This window comes from Microtus oregoni, unplaced genomic scaffold (genome assembly GCF_018167655.1).
Source record: "Microtus oregoni isolate MIOR12 unplaced genomic scaffold, Mior012 000029F_ref0000214, whole genome shotgun sequence".
Classification (NCBI taxonomy): domain Eukaryota; kingdom Metazoa; phylum Chordata; class Mammalia; order Rodentia; family Cricetidae; genus Microtus; species Microtus oregoni.
This window is the reverse complement of record NW_024543088.1, coordinates 14,929,269-14,954,615: the sequence shown is the minus strand read 5'-3', so window position 1 is coordinate 14,954,615 and position 25,347 is coordinate 14,929,269. Positions and strand designations below refer to the sequence as shown.

General features: G+C 38.5%; 1 protein-coding gene across 1 annotated transcript in view; it reads right to left on the bottom strand.

Moving 5' to 3' along the window:
- Window positions 1-561: 561 nt before the first annotated feature.
- The window catches only part of LOC121464688 (vomeronasal type-2 receptor 26-like), a 51,892-nt gene continuing 27,106 nt past the window's right edge, over window positions 562-25,347 (bottom strand). Inside the window, exon 6 of the mRNA XM_041677714.1 lies at window positions 562-1,475. Coding sequence (XP_041533648.1) covers window positions 562-1,475 — 914 coding nt within the window. The remainder of the gene's footprint in view (window positions 1,476-25,347) is intronic.

Genomic DNA, 25,347 nt, shown 5'->3' with positions numbered 1-25,347 from the left:
TTTCCTACCTATTGTGAATAGAACAGCAATGAGAATGGCTGAGCAAGTGTCTCTGGAGTGGGATGTTGGCTCCTTAGTGCATAGGTCAAGGAATTAGATAGTTGTTTCATATGGGAGCTTTATTTTTAGCATTTTGAAAATTCTCCACACTGATTTATGCAGTGGCTGGACATATTGGCAAAACCCTAGCCCAGATAGTTCTTTGCCTGTCCCGAAAAGAAGAACTCAGTTATCACACAAAGCCCTGCTATATTTCAAAAATAAAAGATTGAGAGAAAATCATTTAGTTAATGTGTTATTTGTCTAAGTTATTATCATATAATGTATATCAAATATTTACAATGGCTACAAGTTGATAAGTGACATGCATGACTTACTAACATGCATTTTTCAGTAGTAGCATCTATTCTGAAACAGATTGTCTGTATGTGAGAAACAGCGAGGGACTCTTTCATTTTTATTTAAACAACATTTCAGAAAAACACACTGAGAAGTAGGTAATAGTTTCACCTGACTATACTAAGATTTTATGAGAGAGACTTAGTTAATTCATCAAAATGATCAGTTTTTCCTAGATTGTGTTTTATTCTTAAAACACTTCAAAGAGTTCTTATCAGGTCTTAGGAGTATTATGTAGCACTTTGGGAAAAAGATGCACCCTAGCAGCCCTGCAGTGGATGCTAAGATGGAGAAGACCTCCACAGACACCATAGTCCTGTCCTTGGTGCTGTGGTAGACAGGGAGGAAGGTGACCCAGACACTGCAGAACACCAGCATGCTGAATGTCAGGGACTTGGCTTCATTGAAGGTGTCAGGCAGGTTCCTAGCCAGAAAAGCCACAGTGAAGCTCACCAGGGCCAGGATCCCCAAGTATGCCAGCACACAGTAGAAAGCAGTGACTGAGCCCTTGTTGCACAAAATGATGATGTGATCATGTTCAGAGTGTGCATCTGCTTCAATATAGGGAGGCGAGGTTCCCAGCCAGAGTCCAAGGAGAATAAGCTGGATCAGGACACAGATGGGGATGACAGAGTTATAGATGCCTGAGACAAAGAGCCTTCTCATTGTTTTTCCTGGTGTCATGATTCTAAAGGCCAGAATTACAGTTATAGTTTTGGTCAAAACAGTGGAAAGAGCCAGAGTGAACACCAGAGCAAATGTAATTTGTTGCAATATGCAGGAGGCTGTGTTTGGCTGGCCAATGAAGAGAAATGGGCACAGGAAGCAGAGGAGGAGGGAGATGAGCAGGATGAAGCTGAGAGTCCGATTATTGGCCTTAACTATGGGTGAGTCTTGGTGCTTGAGAAAGATTCCCAAAACTACAGCTGTGCTGACAGACAAGCATAGAGCTGTGCAGGCCAGAGCCATGCCCAGAGAGTCATCAAAGGACAGGAATGTCACTGACTTGGGCAAGCAGCTGTTTCTCTCAGGGTTTGGGTACTCTTGAATTGGGCAAGGGATACACTCCTGCTGATCTATAGGAGGAAATGAACCAACATGTCATCTTCTACAATTATTTACTCATTTCACATTCATGCCTCAAAGAATGCCTTCCACTGTTGTTGTTTGTAGCCTGGCACATTCTGCTTTACTCTAGTGCCAAGAAGGACAATAACTGTTTTAAAAGCCCATTTCTACTATCTGTCCTGTCTACCTCATGACAAGGCATGTCCTGTCAAGTTTATCACTGTTTTTCTGGGGCAATGAGAGTAAAATAGTAATCTACTTATTTAGATGAAGTAAAACTGTCAAGTGATCCTTTAAATAATTCTAAAATTAAGCCACACCAGTTTGTTCAAACTCTAGGTGCCAAGGTCAGGCCAAACCAGTCAAAGAACAGAAACCCCCTGCTGCACCCAGTAGAAACCTATTGCCAGAAGGCCAACTCGAAACTTGGACAGAGACTCCAAACTAGACCAGAGGTCACACCAGCCACCAGAAATGTAGGGTACAAAGACTAGAAAACCAAAGAGGAAATAGAAACTATAAAATAAAATACTCACCCAAGAAAAGGCAAACTCAGAAATCAGTAACTGGAGCTAATCATCCCAAACCCAGATGCCTAAATGTCCATGTAAAAATAGAATCAATGACAGCCAGGGCAATATGACACCTCCACAGCCCATCTACTTTATGACAGCAAACATGAGTATTCCAGCACAGACAAAGCACAATAAAATGAACTTGAAGCAACTTTAATGAGCATGATATATATCCTCAAAGGTAAAATGAAAAACTCCCTTAAAGAAATCAAGAAAAAGCTAACCAATGAATTAGAGAAAATCAACTAATGCATAAAAAATACCAAGAAAAGATAAGGAAAAAAAGTTGAAAAAAATCAATTCATGACATGAAAATCAAAATAGAAGCAATAAACAAAACACAAAGTGAGGGAATTCAGAAAATGGAAAATGGGTACATGAACAGGAACTACAGATGCAAGCATCACCAATGGAATACAAGAGATGGAAGAGAGAATCTCAAGCATTGAAGATACAATAGAAGAAATCGATTCATTGGTCAAAGAAAATGTCAAATCCAACAAATTCTTAAGACAAAACACCAGGAAATCTGGGACACTATAAAAAGACCAAATCTAAAAATAATAGTAATAGAAGAAGGAGAAAAATCTCAGCATAAAAACGTAGAAAATAATTCAGCAAATTATTTTCCCTAATTTGAAGAAGGATATAACTATAAAGGTACAAGAAGCTTACAGAGCACCAACCAAATATATTACATTAGAAGAGAAAGTCACTGTATCACATCATAATGAAAATGCTAAATGAACAGAACATTGGCAGAATCCCTTTGTCTGCCCTCTCATGCTTGGGGTCTGAAAAACATTTCGTCTTTGAACATACGGACCCTCTACAACTGGAGGTGGGACCGGGTGGAGAAAATAGTTAATGTTGCTTCTTAGAATGCTTTGCCAATACCCATCAATTCCCAGAGAACTCTTCTTGAAATCAGATCTGCGGTGCAGATATTGGTCTTAACCAGATAAAATAAACTACCTCGAAAGCTAAAAAAAAAAAAAAAAATGAACAGAACAAAAAAAGACTATTAAAAGCTGGAAGGGAAAAAGGCCAAGTAACATATAAATGCAGACCTATATGAATTCCACCCAACTTCTCTATGGAGCCTGGAAATATGTTTTTTTTTCTGGAAATATATTTTGCAGACTCTAAGAGATTAGAAATGTCAGCCTAGACTAATATACACAGCAAAAATTTTAATCACCATAGTTGGAGAAGAGAAGACAAGATATTCTATTACAAAGTTAAATTTAAATATCTATCCACAAATCCAGGCCTACAGAAAGTACTGGAAGGAAAACTCTAACTCAAGGGAAATTAACTACACCTATGAAAACACAGGCAATAGATACTCTTACACTAGCAAAACCCAAAGAAGGAACACACACACACACACACACACACACACACACACACAACCAATATGAACAACAATATAATTACAAGAATTAACAAATTACTGGTCATTAATGTCTCTCAATACCAATGCACTCAATTTTGCAAAGAAAAGACACAAGGTGACAGAATTTATACAAAACAGGGTACATCCTCCTGCTGCATACAAGAAACACACCTCAACATCCAAGATACACATTACCTCACAGTAAAGGATTGAAAAATATTTTTCAACCAAATGGACCTAACAAACAAGCTGGTGAAGTTGTCCTAATATCTAGCAAAATACACTTCAAAATAAGTTAATCAAAAGAAATGGAGAAGGACAGTACATACTTGTTAAAAGAAAAATCTACCAGGATGATCTCAATCTGAATATATATGTCCCAAGTGCAACAGCATCCACATTTCTGAAAGAAACGTTACTAAGGCGTAAATCACACATTGAACCCCACACATTAGTAGTGGCAGATTTCAACACCCCACTCTCACTCTGACACGTCATCGCGACAGAATCAAAACAGAGAAATAATGGAATTAATAGATTTTATGATTCAAATGGACCTAACAGAAATTTATGGAAAATTTCACCCAAACTCAAAAGATCATATCTTCTTCTAAGCACTTCATGGAATTTTCTTCAAAATAGATTCTTGGGGGCTGGAGAGATTGTTCAGAGCTTAAGAGCACGGGTTGTTCTTCCAGAAGTCCTGGGATCAATGCCCATCACCCACACAGCAGCTCATAACTGTCTGTAACTCCAGTTGCAGGGGATCCTACACCCTCAAACAGACATACATGCAAGCAAAACACTAATGCTCATAAAATAAAAAATGTATAAATTATTTAAAAATATATTCTTAGTCACAAAGAAAGTCTCCACACATACAAGAAAATGTAAATAATCCCCTGTGTCCTATTAGACCACTGTGGATTAAAGTTGGATTTCAAAAACAACAGAAACAACTGAAACTTTACAAACTAATGAAAACTGAACAAGTCTACTGAATGACCATTAGGTCAAAGAAAAAACAAGGAAGTAATTAAAGAGCTGCTAGAATTCAATGAAAATGAATACACGTCATACACAAATTTATGGGACACAAGGAAAGTGGTGCCTTGGAGGACCCAGGAGGAGAGAGTGAGAGAGCTAGAGGGAAGAGGCGTGGCCAAAGGGTTGGGGGCGGGGCTTTTTGAACCAGAAAACCAGAGGTGGCCACTACTTTAGTAGTTGCTTGTGATTCACCTTAGCCTTTTTTTCCCTTTGGTTCTAATATTTATGTGTGGGTTTTATTTTTCATAAATGGTAAAAGAAATCTTTTACATCTGATTCTCATTGTTGGACATTGTTAGACCACATGATGGCTCATGGTTCTGTCATGCCAACTGCTACCTGCAGAGGAGTGCCCGGGTGCACACTTCGTTTTTCCCCATCCTCCTTATGAGATGCTTTCCTACATTTGGGGTTTTCCAAAGCCCCCTTTGGGCTGCCAATTCAGGCAGCTCGATTCACCCTGAGAATGCTTGCCTTGAGATCTTAGAACCTTGGAACTTTGTGACTGCTGTCACCAATTCACTGGAGATGGGCAGGAAAGGCAAGGCATGTATAACCTAGCTGCGCCTCTCACTCTATTCTGCCTGACACTTAAAGGCAGCAGGGTGGAGGCTAGCCCAGCTGCTTGGCTGAGCCTCCCCAACAGGGTCACCTGGGTCCTGGCTGGAGTGAAATCCCTTCTAGAGTGCTGAGTAAGAGTGCCTCTTCTGCACTCGGATCTCTCCATGTTGTTTTAGTGCCTTGCCTGCTCCACCTGCTGGTCAAACATCATCACTACATCTAAACACTTTCATAAAATCAAGTATTGCAATCACCAGCTCCACTTGTTCCCTAAATCTGAATACCTGTTCATAACCCAATCCACTGAGGATTGGCATCAGAGCTGGTAAGATACTTGGGAACTTTTAAACGGTAAACTAGTCTATTAAACAAACAAACAAAAGGAAGAAAAAATAGGAGTAAGGACAATCTTAAAATCTTTCCCATGTTAAAAACAGGAAATATCAATTTGCAGGGAATTAGAACCTTGTTTACTGCTACTATGGGCAGGATGCAATAAAAACATAAATGAGAAAATAAACATAATAGCTGAGATTGATATACTTTTGTTCATAGTTATCGTCAGTTTGACAATTCATATTTTATTCTCAAAACATGGTTTGATAACTTTGCCAAATATGAGAAGTTGATTGATAAGATACATACCTTAGAAAAACCTACCATTCATGATATACAAGCCTTAGACAAGGTTACTACTCATAACATGCAAGACTTACAATTAATTAATAAGAAGACAATAAACTTTTAACCGATAATGTAGGTGTAGGTTGATAAAATACAAATTTTAGTAATGTTTACTGATGAAGATAATGAAGAGGTGACTGATAACATAGAAACTTTACTATTTATAAGATACAAGCCTAGGTTACTATTGACAATATTCAAGCCTTAAAAATAATTACTAAATGAAATAATAATAGTTTGACAGATAAGTTACTAGCCCTGGAAAAGCTTACTAATAGAGATAATAAAAATATTCAAACACAAACAGAGGAATTTAGAGATGAACCGATCTCACCATTACATTATGAAATTAAATAGGAGTGGCCCAAGGTTATACAAAAAACAATCTTAATTTATCCAGTCATCATACAGGAAAAACCATCAAATGATAGTTACTTATAAACAACAGAATACAAGAGATGGAAGAGAAAATCTCAAGCTCTGAAGATACAATAGATGAAATAGACTCATCAGTCAAAGAAAACATTAAATCTAAAAAAGCTTAACACAAAATACCCAGGATATATGGGATACCATGAAAAGACCAAACTTATGAATATAGGTATAGAAGAAGGAGAAATTCAACTCAAAAGCACAGAAAATATATTTAACAAAATCATAGAAGAAAACTTTTCCAACCTAAAGAAAGATATGCCTATGAAGATACAAAAAGCATATAGAATACTAAATAGACTGGATAAAAAAAATCCCCTTACCAAATCTAAGCACTAAACATACAGAATAAATTATATTAAGATCTGCAAAGGAAAAAGGCCAAGTAACATATAAAGGCAGACATATCAGAATTACACCTGACTACTCAGTAAAGACAACGAAAGCAGAAGATCCTGGTCAAGCATTATACAGACATTAAGAGACCATGGATGCCAACTCAGATTACAATACCAAACAAAACTTTCAATCACCATAGAAGGACAAAACAAGATCTATGACAAAACTTGACTTGACCAGTACCTAGCCACAAACTATACAGAGTAATAGAAGGAAAACTCCAATCCAAGGATGTTGGTTGCACCAAAAAAAAAAAACAAAAACAAAAACAAAAAAACAGACAATTGATGATCTCATAGGAGCAAAACCCAAAGAAGGAAAAATCCACAAATTAACATCATCAACAACAAAAACTAAATTAACAGGATATAGTAATCACTGGTCATTAATATCCCTTAATATAAATGGATTCAACTCACCTATAAAAATACACAGGCTAACAGATTGGATATGAAAACAGTACCCATCTTTCTGCTGCATACAAGAAACATACCTCAAAATGAACATACACATATCTCAAAGAAAGACATCAGCTCAAATAAAGGGTTGGTAAAAAAATTTCCAATCAAATGGACCTAAAAAACAAGCTGGTGTAGCTATCATAATATCTAACAAAATAGACTTCAACCTAAAATCAATCAAAAGAGACAAAGAAGGACATTTCATATTAGTCACAGGAATAATACATCAAGAGGAAATCTGAATACCGAACACCTAGGCCCTGAATACAAGGGCACCCTCATATGTAAAAGAAACACTTCTAAAGCTTCAATCACACATTAATCCCCACACATTAATAGAGGGAGACTTCTACTCTTACCACTGGACAGGTCAGTCACACAAAAAATGAACAGAGAAATAAGAAAACTAACATGTTATGACTCAAATGGACTTAAAAGACTTCTTTAGAGCATTCTATCCAAACATAAAAGATGATACCTTCTTCTTAGCACCTCAAAGAATCTTTTCAAAAAATAGACAACATACTGGGTAAGAAAACAAACCTCAAAAGATAGAAAAAATTGGAATAACCCCTTGTATCTTATCAGATCAGCATGGCGTAAAATTAGAATTCAACAGCAGCACCAATTACAGAAAGCCCATAAAACATGGAAATTAAACAATGATCACCTGAAGCATCAATGCGTCAAGGAAGAAATAGAGGAAGTAATTAAAGAATTCCTAAAATTTAATGAAAATGAACATACACGTATCCAAATTCATGGGAGACAATGAAAGCAGAAATGCCTACTTCCAGCAGAAGCTGGAAAAATCCCACACTAGTGAATTAGCTGAATATTTGAAAATTCTAGACCAAAAAGAAGCAAACTAACTCAGGAAAAACTAGGTGGCAGGAAATAATCAAATAGAGAGCAGAAATCAACAAAATAGAAACAAATAAAACAATACAAAGAATCAACGAGACAAAGAATTGGTTCTTTGAGAAAATCAACAAAATAGACAAGCCTTTATCCAAACAAACCAAAAGGAAGAGAGAGACTATCCAAATAACAAAATCACATATGAAAACAGGGACATAAAAACAGACATGGAAGAAATCCAGAAATTAGGTAATATTTTGAAAACCTGTACTCCACAAAATTGAAAACTTAAAGGAAATGGGGAACTTTGTGGATGGATATCACTTACCAAAATTAAATGAAGACCAGATAAGAAAATTAAATAAACCTATAACTGCTAAATATATAGGAACAATAATCAAAAGTCTCCCAATTAAAAAAGCCCAGGACCAAGTGGTTTCAGCTCAGAATTCTACAGGATTTTCAAAGAAGAAATAATACCAATGATTCTCACAATAGAATTAGAAGGAACACTGCCAAACTCCTTTTAAGAGGCTACAATTACCCTGCTATTCAAACCACATAAAAACATTACTAAGAAAGAGAATTACGGACAAATCTCACTCATGAACATTGATGCAATAATACTAAATAAAATATTGGCCAAATGAATCCAAGAACACATCAGGAACATCATCCACCATGATTCAGTCTGCTTCACCCCAGAGATACAGGACTGGTTCAACATATGAAAATCTGTCAATGTAATCCACCATATAAACAAACTGAAAAATAAAACCCACATGATCATCTCATTAGATGTTGAAAAAACTTTCGACAAAATACAACATCCCTTCATGATAAATGTCTTGGAGAGAGCAGGTATAGAATGAACATACCTAAACATAATAAAGGCAATATACATCAAGCCAATAGCAACATCAAACTAAATGGAGAGAAACTCATAGCGATACCACTAAAATCAGGAAAAAGACAAGATTGCCAATTCTCTACACATTATTCAATATAGTTCTTGAGGTCCTAGCTAGAAAAATAAGACAAAAAAGGAGATCAATGTGGATACAAATTGGAAAAGAAGAAGTCAAACTCACACTATCTGCTGATGATATGCTACATAAGCGACCCCAAAAATTCTACCAAATATCTCTACTACTTGTAAAACTTTCAGCACTGTAGCAGAATATAAGATTAACTAAAAAAGATGAATATCCCTTATTTACACAGATGATAAATGAGCTGAGAAAGAAATCAGAGAAACATCACCCTTCAAATAGCCACAAATAGCATAAAATATTTCAGAGTAATTCGAACCAAACAAGTGGAAGACCTGTATGACAAGAACTTTAAATCTTTGAAGAAAGAAATTGAAGAAGACACTAGAAATTAGAAAGATCTCCCATGCTCTGGGTAGGTAGAATTAACAGTAAAAATGGCAATCTTACCAAAAGCAATCTACAATTTCAATGCAATGCCCATCAATTTCCCAGCAAACTACTTCACAGACCTCGGAAGAACAGTACTTAACTTCATATGAAAAAGCAAAAACACAGGATAGCCAAAACAATCCTGTAAATAAAGGAAGTTCTGGAGGCATCACTATCCCTGTCTTCAAATTCTACTACAGAGCTACAGTACTGAAAACAGCCTGGTATTGGCATAAAAACAGACAGGAGGACCAATGGAACTGAATCAAGGAACCAGTTGTCAATCTACACACATATGGATGCCTGGTTTTTGATAAAGAAGCAAAAAGTATAAAATGGAAAAAGAAAGCATATTTAACAGATGATACTGGCATCTACTTCAACATGTAGAAGAATGAAAATAGACCCATATCTATCACCATAACAAAACTCCAGCCAAATGGATCAAGGACCTCAACATAAAACTAACCACACTGAACCTCACAAAAGAGAAAGTGGGAAGTATACTTAAACGAATTGTCACAGGAGGCCACTTCCTGAATATAACTCCAGTAGCACAGACACTGACAGAAACAATTAATAAATTGGACCTCCTGATAGTGAAAAGGTTCTGTAAAGCAAAGGACATGGTCAACAAGACAAAACAGCAACCTACAGAATGGGAAAAAATCTTCACCAACCCTACATTATACATACAGAGGACTGATCTCCAAAATAAACAAACTCTAGAAATTGTCTATCAAAAGAACAAATAATCTAATAAAAATGGACAACTCTGTTTAGACCAGAGGAGTCTAAAATGACTGAAAGACACTTAAGGAAATGCTCAACATCTTTAGCCACTAGAGAAATTCAAATCAAAACAGCTCTGAGATTCCATCTTACACCTGTAAGAATGGTCAAGATCAAAAACACCGATGACAACTTATGCTGGAGAGGATGTGCAGTAAAGGGAACACTCCTGTGTTGTTGCTGGTAGTGCAAATTGGTACAGTTTCTTTGGATATCAGTATTGCATTTTCTCAGAAAATTAAGATACAACCTTCCTCAAGACCCAGCAATATCACTTTTGGATATATATTCAAAGGATGCTCAATCATACCACAAGGACATGTGCTTAACTATGTTCATAGCAGCATTGTTTGTCCTAGCCAGTACCTGAAAACAACTTAAATGCCCCTTTACCAAATATATACACATATACAGCAGAAAATAATGACATCTTGAATTTTGCAGGCAAATGGATGTATCTAGAAAACATCATATTGAGAGAGGTAACCCAGACACAGAAAGACAAATATCATATGTACTCACTCATAAGTAACTTTTAGACATAAAGCAAAGAAAACCAGCCTACAGTTCACAATCCCAAAGAACCTAGACAACAGTGAGGACCCTAAGAGAGACATACATGGATCTAATCTACATGAGAAGAAGAAAAAGAGATCTCCTGAATAAACTGGGAGCATGGGGACCATGGGAGAAGGTTGAAGGGGAGGAGAAAGGATGGGAGAGGAGCAGACAAAAATGTATAGCTCAATAAAGTCAATAAAAAAGGAAAAAAATCAATAGGCTTTTGTTACGGGAGGTCCTCCCACTCCTCCAGCCTATCGCCGCTGAGATACCAGCCCATTGGGGCGTGGTCTCTCTCCCTTTAAAAAAGCGGCCACTTCCCTCTCCTCTCTCTCTTCACTTCCTGCTCCGCTGGCGACTAGACTCCTTTCCTGGTTGCTGAGAGGGCTGTTGCCTGGGACAGTGATCTGTAAGTTTTTTCCCCTTTAAATAAATACCACCCTAATAATCATAACCCCAAATTGGTGTGGCATTGTGACTTACGCCTTCATTTTGGCACCCAACGTTTGGTTTTAGAACCTCTCCTTTTCCCACTCGCAGAGCGAGTTTGGCTTGGCGGCCGCCAAGCTTGGTGGGTGCTAGTTCGGCTTGGCGGGAGCCCTCCCTTCCTCAGCGCTGGCGGCCTTGGCCTCCCCACGTGGATTTAAACTCCACAGGCCCGCGCGTAGTCTCTGCCGCGTGGTTTGCTCTTTTCTGAGTCATTTTTAAATCTCCCTTGCAAGCACAGCTCTTAAGTGGCGCGAACCAGAGCATGCAGTTGCTGAAAGCTGCAACCCCTCAGGGTGACTCTGTCACGTGGAGGCATAAGCGGCTTCCAGATTGCTCTTCTCTACCCCTGGATTCTGGGTTTCTGGTTCCTTCTCTGGAATTGATTTAATTACATTTACTTTGTTGAGAAACTTGCATTTTCCAGTTTTTAACATCTACTAAGGCACTGAAACAGGACCAGGTTTTCACCATGACTCTGCAACAGCACCACCTGCTGGATAATAGGTAATATGGCAGTTTTTGTTTCTAATGCAAATTTTACTGCTTTGTTTTCACTAATACAATGGATTAGTAAATTTATATTTACTAATACAATGGATTACATCATACAAGGTTTATATGATTATGGGGATACCTTAATTCTATCATTAAGGAAGAATATGGCACTCCTAAGAACGATTGAATCTTTACGAACTAATAATGAACAACTAATGGACAGGATTAAAATTATTGAAAATCAGAGGTTATCTGAACAAGTGGATACTATGACAGACAAAATTGACTCCATATCCAAGGGTATTAGAAAGTTACCTGAAAGGGTTCAGGCTGTTGAATTTGACCTTCAGACTTTATCACAAAGTTTTGATAAGGTAACAGACAGAATGTACCTCCAAGATGGGAATCTACATGATATACAAGAAAAGTTTAAGGAGGACATGTTATCTTTGAAGGAAAAAATTAAAGCTTTGGAATCACAGGTGCAGAATGGGGACCAAAAAATTGATAGCTCAGTGAAATCACTGGAAATATATACAGGTCAGGAGATTCAGGATTTAAGAGAGACAATGATAAAAAGATTTGAAAAGATTGGAGAAATTATTGCAGCTGGTGAACAGAGTAAGGAGGCACAAGGACAGGATACAATGCCTCCACCAGCTATTAGATCTGGCTTACCCAGGGTTATAGCGACATACCCTATACTTAATTCTGACAAAGCGTCAACTTCTAAAGGCTCAAAGGGAGTCAGAGAAGCTATATGGACACCAATAGCAATGAATGATCTGAAAGAAATTAAGCAAGCTGTTGTTAATTTTGGCTTGCACAATGCATATGTAAAGGAAATGATAAGGACTTGGGCTTCTAATGCTAGAGCTACCCCCCATGATTTCCATCAGTTAGTGTCTGCAGTTTTAGATAATGGACCTTCCTTGATGTTTGGAATTTATTTCAGAGAAGAATACAAACATATGGAACAGCAAGGAAGAGCAAAAGGTATTGAGGTTTCCCAAGATCAAATTCTTGGTGCAGGAGAATATGCTGATCCACAGGGCCAAGCTCTTTATGACGATGAAGTACTGTGTCTATGTCACCAAGCAGCTCTAAATGCTTGGAATAGGATACAAGATCCAGCAAAAAGGGTTGAGTCATATACCAGAATTAGGCAGGGACAGAGAGAACCCTTTATTGACTTTTTGCAAAGATTAATTAAGGCTCTGGACATAGGGGTAACAGACCCAGAAGCTAGACGAATACTTCTTGAATCTCTAGCTTTTGAGAATGCAAACATAGAATGCAAAAAGATAATTGGGCCTTTAAAGTCTAGATCAGCACCTATGGATGAATGGATTCAGCATACGATGAATGTTGAGACGTTTAGCTATAATGATGAATCTTGGGTAGGAGAAGCGATTTCTAAAGCCATGAGGAGACATCAAACTGCCAGGTGTTTTAATTGTGGTAAATTAGGACATTTGCAAAGGGATTGCAGGCAAAGAATTTCTAGGAATAATATCTCTTCTGGGAATGACAAAAATAGGAGACCTCAGCCTTCAGGTATATGTAGGAGATGCGGTAAAGGCAGGCATTGGTCCAACGAATGTAGGTCAACAACAGACAGATGGGGCAATCCGATATCATCGGGAAACTCCTTGGGGGGGGGCCTCTCGCAGGCCCCCAAGCCAACAGTGGCCCAGTCATTCCCAGTCACAGTAGAGAACGTGCCTCACCAAGAAAATTAAAAGCTCCAATTTATGCTGTAAAAAGTAATACTGGTCTAAATGATGAATTACGTGTGGAGGATGAGTCAAAAAACCCAGTAGGACAGAGTAAACGTATATTTTGGCAGACTTCTATTAATGATCAAAGACCAAAGCTAAGAGTCTGTATAAATGGCACTTTTATTGAAGGCTTATTAGACACAGGTGCGGATGTAAGTATCATTACCCCAGAATCTTGGCATCCGAATTGGCCTCTTCAAGAGGTAGATGTTCAGTTCCTGGAAATTGGAACCCTATCTCATGTAAAACAAAGCACAAGATGGGTTGAATGCATAGGGCCCGAAGGGCAAATAGGAAGACTAAGGCCATATATAGCAAATATTGCCATAAATTTATGGGGCCGTGACCTGCTACAGCAATGGAATACCCAGATTAACATTACTGTATTTCCAGGAACTCATAATTCTGGGAAGGATGTGATGAGGTATTATGGACAAAGGTCACCAGCCATTCAGGCTGTACAAGAACATACAGCAAATACCAAACCTTTAGAGGTACCAACAGCCCTACCTTTAAAATGGCTAACTGAGAAGCCAATATGGATCAAACAGTGGCCTCTAGCTGAAGATAAACGACAGGCATTAGAACAGCTGGTGCAAGAGCAACTAGATGCTCACCATATTGAAGAATCAACCAGTCCTTGGAATTCTCCTGTGTTTGTTGTAAAAAAGAAATCTGGTAAATGGAGAATGGTGACAGATCTAAGAGCTGTCAACAAAGTAATTCAACCTATGGGCCCACTACAATCTGGAATTCCTTTACCTTCTCTGTTACCAAAAGGATGGCCTCTTATAGTTATTGATTTGAAAGATTGTTTTTTCACTATACCGTTACAAGAAAAGGTTAGAGAAAAATTTGCCTTCACAGTGCCTACTTATAATAATTCTCAGCCTAATAGGAGATATCAATGGACTATCCTCCCACAGGATATGCTCAATAGTCCCACAATGTGACAATATTTTGTAAGTAAGCCATTGGAAATAATTTGTAAACAATTCCCCAAGTCCATCATTTATCATTACATGGATGACATCTTGTTATCTGATTCAAATAAAGATACTTTAGAAAGGATGTTTGAAGAAGTAAAGAAAGTCTTGCCTAGGTGGGGATTACAAATTGCCCCTGAAAAGATTCAAAGAGGAAATTCTATTAATTACCTAGGTTACAGAATAGGGTTAGAGAAAATTAAAACGCAAAAGGCACAAGTTAGGAGAGACCGGTTAAAGACTCTTAATGACTTCCAAAGATTGTTAGGAGACATTTCCAGTCTACGACCAGCTGTTGGGATAACACCTGATCTAATAGTTCATTTAAACAAAACCTTAGATGGTGATAAAGATTTGAATAGTCAAAGAGAACTGACAGCTGAAGCAGAAAAGGAACTGACAATGATTGAGGAAAAATTTCAGGATGCACATGTGGATAGGGTGAACCCAAATCTTAGCTGCATCCTAGTCATATTGCCTTCCAGAATTTCTCCTACAGGGATTCTAATGCAGAGGGAAGATATTATTTTAGAGTGGATATTTATACCTAATAAACCAAGTAAAAAATTAAAAACTTATGTGGAAAAAGACTCTGAATTAATTATAAAAGGTAAGCTGAGACTTCATCAACTAGCAGGTATAGACCCAGCAGAAATTATAGTGCCTTTTACTACTGAAGAAATAAAAAAGTTATGGGAAGACAATGAACCGTGGCAAAGAGCTTGTGCTAATTTTTTGGGAGAAATTAATAGCAACTATCCCAAAAGTGATAGACTTAACCTCATAAAAAGAACTTCTTGGATTCTTCCTAGAATTGTACGTGATGCTCCAATAACTGGAGCCCGTACGTTCTATACTGATGCAAATAAATCAGGGAAAGCAGGTTACAAGTCAGATGAATTGAGTAAGGTGGAACAAAGCCCTTATAATTCTGTCCAGAAGGCAGAATTATATGCCATTCTTATGGTGCTAAGGGATTTTAAAGAACCTCTTAATATAGTTACAGATTCACAATATGCAGAAAGAGTTATCTTGCATATTGAAACCGCTGAATTTATACCAGATGACACAGAGTTAACTTCATTGTTTATCCAGGTACAAGACATAATCAGGAACAGGCTTTGTCCGATGTACATAACACACATCCGGTCCCATACAGGTCTGCCTGGTCCTCTAGCCCAAGGCAATGCTGAGATTGATCAATTATTGATTGGAAGTGTGTTGCAGGCCTCAGAATTTCATAAGAAGCATCATGTCAATAGTAAAGGCCTAAAGAAAGAATTTTCCATTACTTGGCAACAAGCTAAGGACATTATAAAGAGATGTCCTACTTGTTCTTTCTATAATCAAACACCGTTGTCTGCAGGGAGTAACCCAAAGGGTACTAAGAGAAATGAAATCTGGCAGATGGATGTGTTCCACTTTATGGAATTTGGTAAATTAAAATATGTACACCACACCATAGACACGTATTCAGGTTTTCAATGAGCTACTGCCCTGAGCTCAGAAAAGGCTGATTCAGTAATCACACATTTATTGGAAGTTATGGCCATCATGGGTATACCTGCACAAATAAAGACAGATAATGATCCAGCATATGTATCTAAGAAAATGAAATGCTGTTTTGATTATTATAATATAAAACACATTACAGGTATACCAAATAATCCTACAGGTCAGGCAGTTATAGAAAGATCAAATCGTACTATAAAGGATATGCTGAACAAACAGAAAGGGACCGAAAATACCCCCAGAAATAGATTACATAATGCTTTATTAACCTTGAATTTTCTTAATGCTAATGAGAAGGGAACGACACCAGCAGAGAGACGTTGGATAATGGAAAAGTCTGCTGAACTAAATCAACCGATTTATTTCAAAGATGTGCTAACCTCTCAATGGAAGCCAGGAGATGTGCTACGTTGGGGAAGGGGTTTTGCTCTTGTTTCCACAGGAGAAGAAAAATTGTGGATACCATCAAAATTAATAAAGTTTCAATTTGAAGAGGAGAAACCTCTTGGAAAGGAGAAATGACAACTCATCCACAACGATGATATTCATACAGGTGGTAAGAAAAACAAATAGAATGGGGGCAGGGTTCTGTTCTTATCTCCACAGGAAAACACTCATCTTTGAGAAATTCAAGGGACCCTGGATGTTTGGATACTGACAGATGGAAAAATACCTGCCCCATAGGAAATATCAAGACAACTGAATGGGTTGTGTAAGTAATATTAAACCATATTTCTAAATTTATAAAGCTGGTTTTGAAGTTGGACTCTGGCGCAGTCCCTCTCCAATTCCAAGCCTGTTAGTAAGAGAAAAACCCAGAGTTTCTGGAGTTTCTGTCTCATGTCAAGAGCCATGATATGGGACAGAAAGAAATATGAGTTTAGAAAACATCTTTGCCTTTATTCATATCTATCATACTTTTCATTGAATATATCTATCATGTCTTTCATTGAATATATATATATATATATAAATATATATATATGTCTATATGATTAATGTTTAAGTTTTTCATAATGAACAATGAGTTTTTCCTGAAGTGACATTTGAAGTTTCCAGGAAGAAGATGGGGCCCCATAACAACAACTCCACCTGGTTGATATGACGTCATGATACTGATAGTGCTACTACAAGACCTGCTTTGGGTACCAGCTGCACAAGACAGTTCTAACTTGGTTAGCTGAAATGGTGCACATCTTATACAACATTTTGGCCAGACCTGCACAAAATATTCAGAGACTATTGGCAATTTTAAAAGACATTGATCTTGAAATTTAACCATCATGTCACTTTCACAGGATCCCCCAGAAAGAACGTCGCCCCTATGACAGCTGGAAGTAATTCTAGAGGACGACGTCCCCTCTCCCAGTAAAGTTTGCCCTTGGGTTTAGGGACATCATTTAGGGGTTGATTATAATTAGTATATGATTGAGGGTTGGGGGAGGAATTTTATACGCTCAGGGATCGTTTTGAAAAAAAAAAGAGGGATGATTGGATAATAGATTTGTAATTGTGAGTTTCTGTTTTTAGACAAATATATTGGTATAGATTCTTGTATATTGATACAAAGTTAAATTATATAGACTATTGTATGCATGCATGTTTCTACCTCTGTTTAAAACATTTTTTATGTATTGACATATATTGTATTGATATATATATATATATATAGCATTGGGGTGAGTTTCTGGCCCCGGGGCGCCAGCCTCAGAAGGGGAGCTCAGAGGTTCCTTGGTCCCCTATCCTTCTTGGGCTCTCTGCAGGGCCTCCACTCCCTGCATACCTCCTCTTTCTTCCTAGCCCACCCAGCTCCCATCCAGAACCCTCCCCACTTCGGCCCCACTGTCCTCTTTCTGCAAATAACATCACCCAGCCCAGCCTGTCTGGGCAATGGGTCCGAATCCTCGGGGCACTCAAGCGGGCAGGACTCCCTTTGTTTCTATCGCCTGCCTGCACCAAGCAGGGTAGGCACTTTGTTTGTGACCTGCCCACCAGCACAGAGGCCTGATCTCTCTGCGCCAGGAGAAACAGCATTGGGGAGATCCAACGTTGGGGAGAGCCAGCGTTTGGTAGGCAAGGAGACCTGATCCGGTAAAAGAAGATTCATAAGGGAGCATTTGGAAGAAGAGATGGGCAGATGCCAAGGCAAGAATTCGCCCAACAAGCTGAAAAGCAACATGAAGCCACCAGAAACCAGCGACCTCACAACGGGAGGACATGAACACCTTAATCAAGAAGAAGTAGAAAAGATTGACTTCATGAAAGTGATTGATGCCCTTAAACAGCATGTAAAAAATGCCCTTATAGAAATGGATGAGAAATATAACAGAAAGTTTGAAGAATTGAATAAATCAGTGAATGATACCCTAGAAAACCAAGGAAAAACAATCAAACAAATAATGGAAACAGTTCAAGACTTGAAAACTGAACTGGAGGCAAAGAAGAAAACACAAACAGAGGGCCGGCTGGACATGGAAAATTTAAGTAAACAAACAGAGTCTACAGAAACAAGCATAACCAACAGAATACAAGAGTTAGAAGAAAGAATCTCAGATTCTGAAGATACCATAGAGAAAATAAACACACTGATCAAAGAAAACAGCAAGTTCAACAAACTCTCATCACAAAATATTCAGGAAATATGGGACACAATAAAAAGACCAAACCTAAGAATAATAGGAGTAGAAGAAGGAGAAGAAGTGCAGCTCAATGGTCCAGAAAATATATTTAATAAAATTATAGAAGAAAACTTTCCCAACCTAAAGAAAGATATACCTATGAAGGTGTAAGAAGCATACAGAACACCGAATAGGCTGGATCAAAAAAAAAAACATTCCCTCGCCATATAATTATCAAAACACAAAGCATACAGAATAAGGAAAGAATATTAAGAGCTGCAAAGGAAAAAGGCCAAATTACTTATAAAGGAAACCTATCAGACTTACACCTGACTTCTCCATGGAAACCATGAAAGCCAGAAGGTCCTGGATAGATGTACTACAGAAACTAAGAGACCATGGATGCAAGCCCAGATTACTATACCCAGCCAAGCTTTTGGTCACTATAAATGGAGAAAATAAAATTTTCCAGGATAAAAACAAATTTAAACAATACGCAGCCACAAATCCAGCCTTACAGAAAGTAATAGAAGGAAAATCACTAACCAAGGAGTCCAACAATGACCACAATAACTCAGACATCTAGAGACCCTTCACAAACACAAATCAAAGAAGGGAAACACACAAACTCTACTACTAAAAAAATGACCGTCGTTAACAACCACTGGTCATTAATATCACTTAATGTCAATGGACTAAACTCACCTATTAAAAGGCACAGGCTAAGAGATTGGATACAAAAACAGGATCCAACATTCTGCTGTTTACAAGAAACACACCTCAACCACAAAGACAGGCACCAACTCAGAGTAAAGGGCTGGGAAAAGGCTTATCAAGCAAATGGACCTAAGAAACAAGCAGGTGTGGCCATACTAATCTCTAACAAAGTAGACTTCAAACTTAAATCAATCAGAAGAGATGGAGAGGGGCATTTTATACTCATAACAGGAACAGTTCATCAGGATGAAGTCTCAATCCTGAACATCTATGCCCCTAATATAAAAGCACCCACGTACATAAAAGAAACATTGCTAAAACTCAAGGCAGCCATCAAACCGCACACACTAATAGTAGGAGACTTCAACACTCCTCTCTCACCAATGGACAGGTCAATCAGACAGAAACCTAACAGAGAAATTAGAGAATTAATGGAGGTAATGAATCAAATGGACTTAACAGACATCTATAGGACTTTTCACCCAAATAGGAAAGAATATACCTTCTTCTCTGCAGCTCATGGAACCTTCTCAAAAATCGACCACATAGTCGGTAACAAAGCAAACATCCACAGTTACAAAAAAATATTAGTAACCACCTGTGTCTTATCAGATCACCATGGATTAAAGTTAGAATTCAACAACAATGCCACCCCCAGAAAGCCTACAAACTCATGGAAACTGAACACTCAACTACTGAACCATACCTGGATTAAGGAAGAAATAAAGAAAGATATTAAAGTCTTCCTGGAATTCAATGAAAATAAAGAAACAACATACTCGAACTTATGGGACACTATGAAAGCAGTCCTAAGAGGAAAATTCATAGCACAAAGTGCCCACTTAAAGAAAACAGAGAAAGCTCACATTGGAGACTTAACAGCCCACCTGAAAGCTCTAGAAAAAAAGAAGCAGACTCACCTAGGAAGAGTAGGAGACTGGAAATAATCAAACTGAGGGCTGAAATCAACAAAATAGAAACACAGAAAACAATCCAAAGAATCAATGAAACAAAAAGCTGGTTCCTGGAGAAAATCAACAAGATTGACAAACCCCTATCCAAACTAATCAAACGGCAGAGAGAGAATTTGCAAATCAATAAGATCAGAAATGAAAAGGGGGACATAACCACAGACACAGAGGAAATTCAGAGAATCATTAGATCTTACTACAAAAGCCTATATGCCACAAAACTGGAAAATGGAAAGGAAATGGACATTTTTTTAGATAAATACCATATACCAAAGTTAAACCAGGACCAGGTGAACAATCTAAATAGACCTGTTAGTCGCGAAGAATTAGAAGAGGTTATCAAAAACCTCCCTACCAAAAAAAGCCCAGGACCAGATGGTTTCAATGCGGAATTCTACCAGAACTTCCAAGAAGAACTAATACCTATACTCCTTAATGTATTTCACAATATAGAAACAGAAGAGTCATTGCCAAATTCCTTTTATGAAGCTACAGTCACTCTGATACCAAAACCACACAAAGACTCAACCAAGAAAGAGAATTACAGGCCAATCTCACTCATGAACATCGACGCAAAAATCCTCAACAAAATACTGGCAAACCATATCCAAGAACACATTAGAAAAATTATCCATTATGATCAAGTAGGCTTCATCCCAGGGATGCAGGGCTGGTTCAACATACGAAAATCTATCAATGTAATCCAACATATAAATAAACTGAAAGAAAAAAACCATATGATCATTTCATTAGATGCTGAAAAAGCATTTGACAAAATTCAACACCGCTTTATGATAAAAGTATTGGAGAGATTAGGGATACAAGGGTCATACCTAAATATAATAAAAGCTATATACAGCAAGCCGACAGCTAACATCAAATTAAATGGAGAGAAACTTAAAGCCATCCCACTAAACTCAGGAACACGACAAGGCTGTCCACTCTCACCATACCTCTTCAATATAGTGCTTGAAGTTCTAGCAATAGCAATAAGACAACATAAGGGGATCAAGGGGATTCGAATTGGAAAGGAAGAAGTGAAACTTTCGTTATTTGCAGATGATATGATAGTGTACATAAGCGACCCCAAAACTCCACCAAAGAACTTTTACAGCTGATAAACACCTTTAGTAATGTGGCAGGATACAAGATCAACTCCAAAAAATCAGTCACCCTCTTATACACAAAGGATATGGAAGCAGAGAGGGAAATCAGAGAAGCTTCACCTTTCACGATAGCCACAAACAGCATAAAATATCTTGGGGTAACTCTAACCAAGGAAGTGAAAGATCTATTTGACAAGAACTTTAAGGCATTGAAGAAAGAAACTGAGGAGTATACCAGAAAATGGAAGGACCTCCCTTGCTCTTGGATTGGGAGGATCAACATAGTAAAAATGGCAATTCTACCAAAGGCAATTTATAGATTCAATGCAATCCCCATCAAGGTCCCATCAAAATTCTTCACAGATCTGGAGAGGACAATAATCAACTTTATATGGAAAATCAAAAAACCCAGGATAGCCAAAACAATCCTATACAATAACGGATTGTCTGGAGGCATTACCGTCCCTGACTTCAAACTCTATTACAGAGCTACAGTGATGAAAACAGTGTGGTACTGGCATAAAAACAGAGAAGTCGACCAGTGGAATCGTATAGAAGACCCGAATTTTAACCCACAAACCTATGAACAACTCATTTTTGATAAAGGAGCCAAAAGTATACAATGGAAGAAAGAAAGCATCTTCAACAAATGGTGCTGGCATAACTGGATGTCAACCTGTAGAAGAATGAAAATAGACCCATATCTATCACCATGCACAAAACTCAAGTCCAAATGGATTAAAGACCTTAATATCAGTCAGAACACATTGAGCCTGATAGAAGAGATAGTCGGAAGTACCCTACATCAGATGGGCACAGGAGATCGCTTCCTATGTGTAACCCCAACAGCACAGACATTAAGGGCAACATTGAATAAATGGGACCTACTAAAACTGAGAAGCTTCTGTAAAGCAAAGGATACTGTCACCAAGACAAAAAGGCAACCAACTGACTGGGAGAAGATCTTCACCAACCCTGCAACAGACAAAGGTCTGATCTCCAAATATATAGAGAACTCAAGAAAGTAGACTTTAAAATGCTAATTAACCCAATAAAAAATGGGGCACTGAACTGAACAGAGAATTCTCAGCAGAGGAAGTTCAAATGGCCAAGAGACACTTAAGGTCATGCTCAACCTCCTTAGCAATCAGGGAAATGCAAATCAAAACAACTTTGAGATATCATCTTACACCTGTCAGATTGGCTAAAATCAAAAACACCAATGATAGCCTTTGCTGGAGAGGCTGTGGAGGAACGGGTACCCTCATCCATTGCTTGTGGGAATGCAATCTTGTGCAACCACTTTGGAAATCGGTTTTTCGGTTTCTCAGGAATTAGGGATCAACCTACCCCTGCACCCAGCAATACCACTCCTGGGAATATACCCAAGAGATGCCCGATCATATGACAAGGGCATCTGTTCAAGTATGTTCATAGCAGCATTATTTGTAATAGACAGAACCTGGAAACAACCTAGATGCCCTTCAATGGAAGAATGGATTAAGAAAGTGTTGAATTTCTACACATTAGAGTACTACGCTGCGGTAAAAAACAATGACTTCTCGAATTTTGCATGCAAATGGATGGAAATAGAAAACACTATCCTGAGTGAGGTAACCCAGACCCAAAAAGATGAATATGGGATGTACTCACTCATAATTGGTTTCTAGCCATAAACAAGGGTCACGGAGTCTACAATTGGTGATCCCAAAGAAGCTAAGTAAGAAGGTGAACCAAAGGAAAAACATATAGTTGTCCTCTTGGCTATGGGAAGTAGACAAAATGGCCGGGGAGAATATTGAGATTGTGGGGGTGGGGTGGGATGGGGGTAAGGGGAGATGGGGAGAGAAAAGGGAGAAGGGGAGTATGGGCGGAACTTGGGGAAAAAGGAGGATTGGGATAAAGGAAGGTTGGATAGGGGAGCACGGAAGCACAATTCTTAGTTAAGGGAGCCACCTTAGGGTTGGCAAGAGACTTGAACCTAGAGTGGCTCCCAGATGCCCAAGCCAAGGTCCCCAGTTAGTTCCTTGGGCAGCTGAGGATAGGGAACCTGAAATGACCCTATCCCATAGCAATACTGACGAATATCTTGCATATCATCATAGAACCTTCATCTGGTGATGGATGGAGATAGAGACAGAGACCCACACTGGAGCACTGGACTGAGCTCCCAAGGTCCCAATGAGGAGCAGAAGGAGGGAGAACATGAGCAAAGAAGTTGGGACCACGAGGGGTGCACCCACCCACTGAGACAGTGGAGCTGAGCTATTGGGAGCTCACCAAGGCCAGCTGGACTGTGACTGAAAAAGCATGGGATAAAACTGGACTCTCTGAGCATGGCCAACAATGAGGGCTGATGAGAACCCAAGGACAATGGCACGGGGTTTTGAACCTACGTAATGTGCTGGCTTTGTGGGAGCCTAGCCAGTTTGGATGTTCACCTTCCCAGAAATGGACGGAGAGGGGAGGACCTAGGACTTACCACAGGGCAGGGAACCCTGACTGCTCTTTGGACTGGAGAGGGAGAGGGAGAGGAGTGGGGGGAGGGGGAGAAGGGTGGGAGGAGGGGGAGAAGGGTGGGAGGAGGGGGAGGGAAATGGGAGGCTGGGAGGAGGTGGAAACTTGTTTTTTTTCTCCTTTTCTCAATAAAAAATGAAAAAAAAGATACTTATATAATGTTTGTGTATTGATATATATTTACCTACTGCAATGTATATTTGTACATTGTTTATATTTGGAGGCCATTGTCCTCATTTGTTTCACAGTCGTTTATTGTCTTAGTCCTTAAGTTAGATAGATATTGAGAATTATATAGACTAATAGTCATCTAAGTTTGTCATTTATAATTAGACTAATCAAGTTCTTTAGGTATATAGAGATTATACTCAGTATAGATAGATAATCTTCAACTTCTTCAAAGAGCTGTAGAAAATGGCCTTTAATCTAACTCTGAGTTTTGCGGTAGTGAGACACAATTGCTCCTGGCAACACCACTCTATTCCCAAGAGAATGTTGAGCACCAAAGATACTCCACCTGGAGCCTTCCTTTTGGCAGAACTGGCCTTGGGGCAAAGAAATGCCCATACCTCAACCACTGACAAAGATACAGAGCATGCATCAATGGATAAAACAGGGCTGTCATATCCTGCCAAGACAGGGTAAGATAGTTTTGAAAAGTTGCTTGCCTTTAAAAATGGTATGTCAGTTATGTTAGGCCTTAGCCAATTTTGGTTGCTTCAACGCTGCTAACATGACTTTGGTTGATTGCCCTGGTAGCTAGTTGTCTCTGTGATTTGTTGCATGTTTTGGAAGTTGTTTTACTGAACTTCCTAATTACCCAGGTAACATTATTTCCCTTCTCAGATCTTCGATGGGGTTGAAGACTATATAAATGTAGTTACTTTCTCTCATGACTTGGCCAAGTTATTTATTATACATGACCTAAGCTAGTTAGAATAGGATATTTGTACTTTTTGTATATAATTTCATAGTAGGTTTAGAACTCTCTTACTTAAACAAAAGGGGGAGGTGTTACGGGAGGTCCTCCCACTCCTCCAGCCTATCACCGCTGAGATACCAGCCCAATGGGGCGTGTTCTCTCTCCCTTTAAAAAAGCGGCCACTTCCCTCTCCTCTCTCTCTTCACTTCCTGCTCTGCTGGCGACTAGACTCCTTTCCTGGTTGCATAGAGGGCTGTTGCCTGGGACAGTGATCTGTAAGTTTTTTCCCCTTTAAATAAATACCATTCTAATAATCATAACCCCAAATTGGTGTGGCATTGTTTGTGACTTACGCCTTCAGGCTTTCTACATACAAATGATAAACTGGTTGAGAAAGAAATCTGAGAAGTATCACTCTTTACAATAGCCACATATAATATAAAATATCTTAGGGTAACTCTAACCAAACAAATGAAAGACCTGTATGACAAGAACTATTAAGTCTTTGAAGAAAACTTCAGAAAATGGAAAGATCTCCCATTATAATTGACTGGTGGGATTAATAGTAAA